Genomic DNA, 10,987 nt, shown 5'->3' on the forward strand with positions numbered 1-10,987 from the left:
GGCACTACTCTACACAGAAATTTCTGGTCTTCCCTAAAAGGATGTGGATTCCATCGAGTGCAAAAGCTTGCTAACATTCAGATGTATGTACATGCAAAATCTTTTGCATTTGCTTCATACCAATACCTTATTAGGTATTGGTGTATTCACATGTCTTAATGTCATGTCAACTATATGTTGACAGCTGATCTATAGTACGTTTATTAAATGCCTAGCTGCTAGGATTTATCACATAGTTCTGTATCACATTGTTTTTTTAGATAAAAAATACCTACCTATCTACTACTCTAACAACATTTTTTTGCATTATAATATAAGACAATATTATATACTTAAAATAAAAGATAGATTTGCTCAGATAAGAATAATATATACTCATTAGCTCATACTTGAACTGTAAAACTGACTGCTAGAGACAACTTTCTTTGGAATTCAATTGGTTAGGTAGTTAACAAATTGGTAACTCAACTAATACAACAAGAAACGAAGTGACAATGACAAAGAAACAAAATGATCTGTCGGACTGTAATTGTCAAAGTGAAGTTAGTGTTAAGGAATGAAGGGTTACCAAAGAAAGAAACGATAACAACCCAGCACAACCAACTGTAGAAACCCAAACCGACTCCCTTAAGATGATTGAACATATATTCTCAAAGAAATCTGAAAATATTGACCTTGTCCTCCAACAAATGAGTACTTTACTCCAACTCATAACATCATTAATCTCCAGATTGGCCCAGTGGCTATTCTAAAGATGGCCACCTGGAACATTAATGGACTTGCCCACAACACACATGAAGTAGAAGTACTACTTCATATGCATAAATTTGACATATTATTAATAGCAGAGACCCATTTTGACAGTAATAGCTTAGTTAAAATAAGAGGATATGATACTTATTCAACAAATCATCCAGATACAACGGCTCATGGAGGAACTGCAGTTATTATTAAATCAACCATTAGACATCATGAGCAGCCAAAATTTTGCACAGACTACATCCAGGCTACTTCTGTTTCAGTCTCAGATGTGTGTGACCTGTACCGAGTTATACTCTACTGAAACGTCCGGGCAACTAGAGCGGCTTTTTTCTTTAGACAGTCAAACGTCCAGGCAACCAGAGTGGCCCAGTCGACTTGCGTATTTATTTTGTGTTATAATCTGTAGTATGAGAGAATTAGCTTGTCAAATACGATTTTTAAGACTCTATGGTAAGAAATTGTAATAGGCTTATCTTTAAATATCAAGTATCCGAGCAAAAATTAAAAGAAATAATTAATTGAAAATCGGTTTGCGGGGGGAATTGTCATTTGTTTATTTTTGTAGTGTCAAGTGTTTTGTTATTGTTTTGTTTATCATGTAAGTGTAATATTTTAATTACGTATTATATTTGTTTTATATATGAAATTAATCCTCATGATATCTAGTTTCCGATTTTATCTACAAATTACATATAAAATTCTTCTTACGACATTAAATCGACAAGTTATAACAGTATGATCGATACTACTTTATCGATTTGGTTTAAATATCAAATTTTTATTGTAATCCAATTAATTAACAGTAAATCATTGCTTGTAATAGGGACAAAATATCATTAATATAATGTTTATAATATTCAACAATCTGGATGTATTGAGACAACCAAGTATTTCACGTTTTACTTGTGCATTCCGCAGATAAATTGTAGGTATATACTAAGAATGGGTGCTTTATTTTAGTTTAATGCAACAATCCCGTAAGTCGAAGTAATGACATATTAATATCAAAAAATAGGTTATATAGTCTATTTCAATAATAATCAAGTTGTATTAATGTGTGCGCTAATATTTTACATAAAAACTTAATATAATGAAAATGTTATCACATTTCTACCTATAATCTCGAGCTTTAACCTTTTATTTATATATAACTTGGGTTCAAAAACATAATTTATGATTTTACACGTTGATTTTCTATACTTTTAACTACGTGAATGTATTTTTTATATAGCCATAGGTGGAGTCGTTATGTAATTATATCGCTTTTAATAATGATGAATCTCGCGCTCGCCGTCGGATAATCTTAATCGCGTCATCGGACGTTTCGCTACCTGCCAGCTGTCATTAATCGGACGTTGCAATAGTTAGATAAGCTTACACTTATTTTTTTTAATTATTTTGATATCGTAATTATGATCATTCGTATCTTACTGAACAGTTTATTCAATTGAAACAACGAACTTCGCTCGTGACGGAAATCTCCCGATCACTTATTTCCTTTTTTAATTTATAATAATATTACAAGAAAGGCATACTTTAAAGATATATATATTTTTATAGATCAAAGTACGAGATATCGGTTCGGCAAAATCAGCATCCGGTTGATTCCATAAAGTGTCTATGCGTGTCAAAAATTTCTTGAAAGACATGCGGTTATGTTTCGTCAACGTGATGCGGGTGGTATTTTGCATGTTGACGTAAATTTTTACTTATTAAAGATGTAAAGTATTACATTGAATTAAAATTTAATTAAAAAGTGGACGGAAGTTACTGGTTTGCTCTCCACGGGACAGTGAGCCCTCCAGAGGAATCAATAAATTAAAGGTGGCTCCAAACGGAAATATCCCAATCGCTGATTTGCTCTTTAATTTTTTAATAATATTATAAGATAGACATATATTTTTATCATCGGATTCCGAATAATAAAATTATAAAAATAACTTGTCTTATTATTTCTACTCAATACTTTTCGTTCACTATATCAAAACCATTAAGTTCATTCGTGCGATTATCTCCAACTCTATGAATTGGTTCTCTGTACGCCATATTTGTTTACTATTTAAGACGAGTAAGAAAAATTAGACTCTAGGCACAGTTGACATGTTATACGTATTTTTTACATACAGTAGTTTAAATACAGTGAAGTTTATATAATCTTTAAAAACTTCCAGGCTACAAAGGAATATGTTTAGTACCAAAATTGACAGAAGGTGAAATTTGCCTCGAAATTGTTCAGCCAAACGGTGGCATAAAATATGGGCTATCTTGCAGGTAATTGTCATCAAATTTGTTCATTAAAACTAAATATTTTGTTTCCTTCATAGCCTTTAAGTAATAAATTCATAAAGTGAGGCTGATACTTCACCTATCTCACCCACAGAAACCATTCGAGTTAAATATAAAAAATGTACTACTGTGACCCTGTTCTTCATTTTCATGAATAAAATAAATATTGACACACTTTTTACACTAATTATCTTGCCCCAAGTTAAGCATATATAGCTTGTGTTATGGGTTACAAGACAACGATATATCTAATACAATATACTTAAACATACATATATTCATATAAACATACATAAATACATTTAAACATCCATGAACAGACTCGGAAACAAACATCTATATTCATCATATAAATGCTTGCACCTACCGGGATTCGAACCCGGGTCCTCTAGCTTAGTAGGTAGGATCACTAACCACTCGGCTATACAGATATATGAATAATTGTTAAACTTGTGTGTTGAGTGGTCACAATTGGTACTACTTATGATATGTATCTAATCCAGTGGAAGTATTATTGGGTTTTTCCATTACAAATTCTTCAGTAGCAGGTTGGAGTCTACATTTGTACCAAGTTAATGACTAAATGTTCACCATGTTACTATCTCTAGGGATGATGAGTGACATTCTAAACATACTTCTACTTTTATTTTACTAGAACTGATTAAAATACACAACACACCAATAAAACCTTAATTATTCATTTGCAGTTAACACATCATTCCAGAGGAAGCAAAAAATACTGCTGATATTATATTGTTCTTTGATCAACTATTTGATTCAGTCAATGGAAGTCATGGGAAAAGAAATGTGTACGCCAAGCCCCTGCTAGGACCTGCGACACCATCTTCTATACACCATAAAACATGGAGTCCATAAAATTCCTTAAGGAAATGAAATTTATTCATTGTAAACTATTAAATAATGAATATGTTCCAACAATAAATATTTGGATATGGACACTAGGAGGTATAAAAATATTATTGAACAAGCTGGTATCAAAATATAATATAAAATCAGTATGGTTGCGGCATCTGAATCAAGATACAATAGAAAACTTTTTTGGGTCCATCAGGAGCTATGGATTGCTTATTAATAGCCTGTCTAGTGTCCATGCTGGAGCTAATTGTGATGTGGATAATTGTTACATCACACAGGCGGTTGCAGCAAAGTCCATAGAAATGTACATCTACAAAATATTCCAGATATCACATTCACACCTCTTGAAGAAAAAAACGACCCAAGAAAAATTGGAGGGCTGCAATACGTTAGTGGATATTTTATTAATTGTGCTAAGGCAAAAGTCTTCAAGGGGTGTGATGAATGCAAAAAAAAAATTATGTCTGAGGATGAGCCTGAGTATTTAAGATACAGGGAATATGTAATTCACAAAGAAAATTTAATAGATTTCTTAATTAAAATATCCTGCAGATACTTCATATACAACTACTGTAAAGATATCAATAAAATTTTAGTCAACAAGAAAGAGTGTGATGATGATACAGATTTGCATAAAATAAAGGTGAAGAAAATGTTTAATAAATATTTCATTTAAAAAAACATTGATATCCAAAATGAACATTGTTTCATTAATTATTACTTTTCGGTGAACATTACAAATTAAATCAAAATAATAAGCAGCTATAGCTAGCTAGGTTGTTGGTATATGTAAACGTATACCTGTATAGATGATAGATATAACTCCAGAACAAATCTTTAGAGGGCGACACTTACCGTTACTGGTTTAGATCGCGGAGTTAGACCTCTATTTCAGTTTTAATATAAGGTACTGTGTATAATATTTATTCAACTAAAACTCACTTCAAGTTAATACGACTCTATTATTGTCTGCATAACAAACATTTGTATTAATATTGTCTCCATCATTTAACACGACATCAAAAACAATTCCAAAGCAATCAATTTTGTGAAAATAAATGCCTTTTATGCAAAAAAACGTTTTTATGTTGTATTGTATTTCTAAAGAGAGCTTGAAGACGGCTGATACTTCACTAAATTATTATTATTATGACTTCAAATTTTATTGACGTCAAGAAAGTTTTAAAAGGTAATAAGATTATATTATATGTAATACTGTATGTAAAAAATACGTATAACATATCAACTGTGCCTAGAGTCTAATTTTTCTTACTCGTCTTAAATAGTAAACAAATATGGCGTACAGAGAACCAATTCATAGAGTTGGAGATAATCGCACGAATGAACGACTAAACTTAATGGTTTTGATGCAGTGAACGAAAAGTATCGGGTAGAAATAATCAGACAAGTTATTTTTATAATTTTATTATTCGGAATCCGTTGATAAAAATATATGTCTATCTCATAATATTATTAAAAAATTAAAGAGTAGATCAGCGATTGGGAGATTTCCGTTAGGAGCCACTAAGAGCCACCTTTAATTAATTAATTCCTCTGGAGGGCTCACTAGGAAGTCCCGTTAAGAGCAAACCAGTAACTTCCGTCCACTTTTTAATTAAATTTTTATTTAATGTAATACTTTACATCTTTAATAAGTAAAAATTTACGTCTACAAAATAAGTCATTTTTGCCACGCATAGCCCCTTTGTGGAATCAATTACCGGCTGCTGTTTTTGCCGAACCGATACGACATAGGGACCTACAAGAGAAGAGCATACTCCCCACCTTAAAGGCCGGTAACGCATCTCTTGACACCTGTTGTTGCGGATGTCCATGGGCTGTTTCCTCACCCCTGATTACATCCGGTGAGCCTCTTGCCCTTCTGCCTACTCTTATATATATATAAACTTATAGTATGCCTTTCTTTTAATATTATTATAAATTAAAAAAGGAAATAAGTGATGAAGTTCGTTGTTTCAATTGAATAAACTGTTCGGTAAGATACGAAATGATCATAATTACGATATCAAAATAATTAAAAAAAAGTGTAAGCTTATCAAAAGTATAACTCGGTACAGGTCACACACATCTGAGACTGAAACAGAAGTGGCCTGGATGTAGTCTGTGCAAAATTTTGGCTGCTCATGATGTCTAATGGTTGATTTAATAATAACTGCAGTTCCTCCATGAGCCGTTCCATCTGGATGATTTGTGGAATAAGTATCATATCCTCTTATTTTGACTAGGCTATTACTAACAAAATGGGTCTCTGCTATTAATAATATGTCTAATTTATGCATATAAAGTAGTACGTCTACTTCATGTGTGTTGTGGGCAAGTCCATTAATGTTACAATAGCCACTAGGCCAATCTGGAGATTAATGATGTTATTAGTTGGAGTAAAGTACTAATTTGTTGGAGGACAAGGTCAATATTTTCAGATTGCTTTGAGAATATATTATGTTCAATCATCTTAAGGGAGTCGGTTTGGGTTTCTACAGTTGGATGTTATCGTTTCTTTCTTTGTAACCCTTCATTCCTCAACACTAACTTCACTTTGACAATTACAGTCTGACAGATCATTTCGTTTCTTTGTCATGGTCACTTCGTTTCTTGTTGTATTAGTTGAGTTACCAACTTGTTAACTACCTAACCAATTGAATTCCAAGGAAAGTTGTCTCTAGCAGTCTGTTTTACAGTTCAAGTATGAGCTAATGAATACTGATTATTATTATTCTTATCTGAGCAAATCTATCTTTTATTTTAAGTATATAATATTGTCTTATATTATAATGCAAAAAATGTTGTTAGAGTAGTAGATAGGTAGGTATTTTTTATCTAAAAAAAACAAGGTTGGTACCCGGCTAAAAGAACTATGTGATAAATCCTAGCAGCTAGGCATTTAATAAACCTACTATAGATCAACATATAGTTTAAGACATGTGAATACACCAATACCTAATAAGGTATTGGCATGAAGCAAATGCAAAAGATTTTGCATGTACATACATCTGAATGTTAGCAAGCTTTTGCACTCAATGGAATCCAAATGCTTTAAGGGAAGACCAGAAGACTGTGTGTAGAGTAGTGCCATAAAATGATAAAAAAGTCATTGGCTGCATATTATGGTGAGGAACTATGGGTTATATTTGATCTGAAATAAAACAAATCCTAGGTCAGCCCTTTCACATTTATTTAGTGAGTAATGCATTCAGATTACAGAGATGTTCGGATTAGAAGGGGTTTGAACTATAGAGGTTCTGCTTAGGGCTTCCAATCCCGCAGTCTGTATTCAATCTCGGCATTTGCGGGACTACGAATTTTCAATCCCGCGGGACCCCGCATATTGAAAATAAGCACATTTTAAAACAATAAATTTATCAACTCCACATTTATTTACGTACATATTATACTATCAAAATGAGATCAATCAAATTATAGTTTTTTTCACAAAAGAAAACAATAACAAATTCTGAATAAAAAGCAAAACAAAACAAATCGTTTTCAAAAAATACACAAAGTAAAATAAAAAAATCAACCAAAAAAAACACATTTTAAACTGATAAATCCGGGATCCCGCAATACCGAGATCTCAGGATTGGAAGCCCTAGTTCTGCTGTAAAGGCAACAAATAATGCAATGTAGTACCACATTGTATGAATATATAAAGATACATTAAAAATAGCTTAATATTATGTTTAAGTAATCTTAAATTTCTCAGATTTTCCTTTTATTCATTATTGCAATCATCTGGAGAAGGGTTGTGCCATGTCAACCTCTCCTCATAGAACTGTATCACAACTAGCGGGCATCTTACATTAGCCTGCTTGGCTGTCACTAAATCTGCTTCATTAGTTCCCTGCCACTTCATGAGAAACATAAGCTCACCACTACTGTCAGTAGCACCTGTAATATTACAATTTGATTATCAATCAACTGTTGAGTTACATTGTTATTATTTAAAAAAACATCATTAGAAGCAGAAATAAAATTAATCTTCAAATTTCAAAACAATACTCTTGCTGTTGTGTAGCTCCTCCTTCTCAAGATTAATGTTTAAGCCACATTCACAGTTATTGTATGGAAACAAATTACAAGTGCAGTTAGGAGGCATATGTAGAATGATTTTTTAATAGTTTGAAAACTCTCGTTGGCGTTTCTGGGCTGGTACTTAACATGGTTTGTTAACCATGAAAATTTGTACTATCTTTTAATATATTTATTTACTATATATGTTGTTAAAATAAACGAAAAAATATTTATGACATCTTCAATTAAGTTACTCCACCACTCCACCATATGGTAGAGTCATCAATTTTAGTAATAACAAAAATCTAAGGTTAAAATTAAATAAAATAAAAAATCTTATTCAATAGCAACTAGAGTTGTTATAATTATTATAAGGAACAAGTTATTGGTTAAATCAGTAAATAGAAGCAGGAATGCCAACAAGCATGAATTGTAATGTGTGTGCATGTATGTATGTGTCATGTCAAAATCATTTCTGAAGATCCCTCTGTGATCCACACATGGGAACACATTTTACTTTACCTTGCCCTTGCTCACTTACAAATTGTGATACTCTAATATCATTTAAATCTTACCAATAATTTTTTCTGGTTCCAATCCACGGTCAAAACCAGATACTTTTTTATCATCACTTTTACTTTTTTTTGCACCCTTTAAATCAGGTGTAGCTGTAGATTTTCTCTTCTTTGCATCCTTTTCAATTTTAGCACCTTTTCCCTCTATAATAAATAAAATATTGTTGATGATAGGATTACATGAAATTGTTTTTTGGTATGAATAAACAAGAAATCAACTTATTTACTGCTTTTATAACTGTTACATATATTTATATAGAATTAATTAATTATTTAAATTGAAAATACCCCTTTTTTAAAGGTGTCTCACAAATGGCATGGTATGGTATGGTATAGGGGCTCCTGTTTCCGTAATTAGACCACTAGCATGATTGGTCCATTTTGTGTGCAGTAATGGCCAGACTCCAACCAGCCCAGCTCCTTCCAGAACTTCAGAACATTCCTGGTATTGGTAAAGGTATTGTTTAAGGTTTTTGCCCGTTGGTTGGCCACCCCCTCACATTCCAGGATTACGTGAGCGACCGTTTCGTCTTCGGCCAGACAGCCTCTGCACTTAGGACTGTCAGTTACGTTGATTGTGAAGAGGTGTTTGTTTAGTGATGTGTGACCCATTAGGGTGCCCATCATTATACGGATGTCATGACTGTTGAGGCTGATAAGTCTATGTCGCAGTTTGGGGGATAGTGCAGGTATCGCCTCCTTCAACTGGCTACAGCTTGAGACATTCATTCATGGGGTGTTGTGTAGGTTGTTGGTGAGAGAGTGTATCCATGAGCGCATTTGGCTGAAGGGCAGTGGCAGAAAAGTGGCAATGGACCAGTCACTAGATTTGCCTATGCCCGCCTTGCAAGCTCATCCGCTGCATCATTTCCCAACGAACCGCTATGTCTATGGCAACTTATTAAAGGGTTTGGTGACACTCGTGTATTAGTGCTGAGTTGTAGGTGGTACCCTTCAGCGCTGTTAGTACTGCCATACAGTCAGAAAGAATTCTGATTCTGTTCACAAATGGCATTCAGAAAACAAAAAAATCATTATGAGTTCTTAAGAAGCATAAATAAATAAATAAAGCATTGTACTTTTTTTAAAGCAAGTATATTCTGATCTCATAGCATTGATTTTTAGTTCTATTTCTATACTGCATTTGCGTAAGGACATTTAAATATAAAACATATTAGACTCGCATGGCCAAAATGTAACTCAGTAGAATTCAGATTCTCAAGCTGAGACTGATTAATAAAATATAGCAATATTCAGTTTGCTTTTTATGAGAATATTTTAATGTAAAAGATATTAGACTCGCATGGCCAAAATTTAAATCAATAGAACATTTAGATTCTCAAGCTGAGACAGATTAATAACATAAAGTAATATTGAGTGCTATTTATGAGAACTTTCGAAAAAATATAATGTTTCCATACTAAGATTACAAGTACACCCATAAATATCAATTAGCTGTCAATAATTCTTTTTCATCAAATATTACACATGCCATATCACACAAATTGAATTGACTTTACACAAAAATAAAAAAATGTCCAATTACATTCTGCTAGAACTTATATATGTTACATACACATTTAAGACTAAAAGTATTACAGGAAAACATTGGCAGAAAATCAATAAGTATAACTTTTAGGGTATAGCCACCATTATGATTTCTACATAACATTGCATAGCAACAGAAATTTTAACAAACCTGATTCTTTCTTCTTACGGGCGTCTTCAAATATTTGAATAAGGTCTGGACAATCTAAGTTCTCTTCAGGTTCCCATGTGTTATCCTCATCGTTGTATCCTTTCCACTTCAAATAATACTCAACCTAAAAACAATAGCAACAAATTTATGAAAAAGCAAATTTTTAACTAAAGAAAAATTTATATACTTAGATCAAAAATTATATACACGTTACCTTGCCATTTCTGATACGTCTATCTAAAACTTTCTCTACAGAAAATTCCTCTTCACCCTCTGGCTCTCCTTCTTTCTTCTTCTCCGCCATCTAAATGTTATTAAGACTTAGTCAGTTAAATCTTTTAAAATATTACTCACACAATTCTACGATTATTAATTAATTTAACCATACAATTAAGTTTTCAACAACTTAGAAACTACGAGCCAAGTTAACAACCACAACGTCAGCGTACCAATCAATAGATAGCATAGCCCGCCATTTTGAAGCATAATTCAAGAATGATCTATACGAAGCACAATAACTAAAACTGAAAGGAATATAAATGGTAAATTATATACAGAAAACAGGTCATTCGTTCGTAACTTTAGTTACCTAGTGTATTTATAAGTCGAAGTTTATTAAAATGATAAATGAGTTATGCCTTTATGTACATGTAGGCACTTGTAAACACAACACACAACTTGCCGTTCGCGGTTCGAGTACCTAGGTGTCGACTTCATGGTTTACGCGGCGGTAGGTAGCGCGCCGCGGTACCGGTATTTG

At 32.7% G+C, this 10,987-nt stretch overlaps 1 protein-coding gene and 1 long non-coding RNA gene across 4 annotated transcripts; one reads left to right on the forward strand and one right to left on the reverse strand.

The window, feature by feature from the left end:
• The first annotated feature begins 251 nt into the window (after positions 1-251).
• Positions 252-5,006, forward strand: LOC126978936 (uncharacterized). The gene is made up of 2 exons (XR_007732729.1): positions 252-3,033; positions 3,756-5,006. It is a non-coding gene; the product is annotated as an uncharacterized LOC126978936 (long non-coding RNA).
• A 2,090-nt stretch (positions 5,007-7,096) lies between these two features.
• On the reverse strand, positions 7,097-10,987 carry LOC126978935 (chromobox protein homolog 1-like). 3 transcript variants are annotated; one of them, XM_050828064.1, is made up of 6 exons: positions 10,817-10,960; positions 10,677-10,751; positions 10,442-10,531; positions 10,228-10,351; positions 8,529-8,672; positions 7,097-7,830 (listed from the first exon to the last, which is right to left on the reverse strand). In XM_050828064.1, exons 3-6 carry the CDS (start codon positions 10,529-10,531, stop codon positions 7,655-7,657), a joined length of 534 nt encoding a protein of 177 aa, XP_050684021.1. In that variant the 5' UTR covers positions 10,677-10,751; positions 10,817-10,960; the 3' UTR covers positions 7,097-7,654. The 3 variants fall into 3 exon arrangements, with proteins under 3 accessions (XP_050684021.1, XP_050684020.1, XP_050684022.1); XM_050828063.1 differs by lacking the exon at positions 10,677-10,751 and having other exon boundaries at positions 10,817-10,987; XM_050828065.1 differs by lacking the exons at positions 10,677-10,751; positions 10,817-10,960 and adding an exon at positions 10,616-10,636.

This window comes from Leptidea sinapis, chromosome Z (genome assembly GCF_905404315.1).
Source record: "Leptidea sinapis chromosome Z, ilLepSina1.1, whole genome shotgun sequence".
Taxonomy (NCBI): Eukaryota; Metazoa; Arthropoda; class Insecta; order Lepidoptera; family Pieridae; genus Leptidea; species Leptidea sinapis.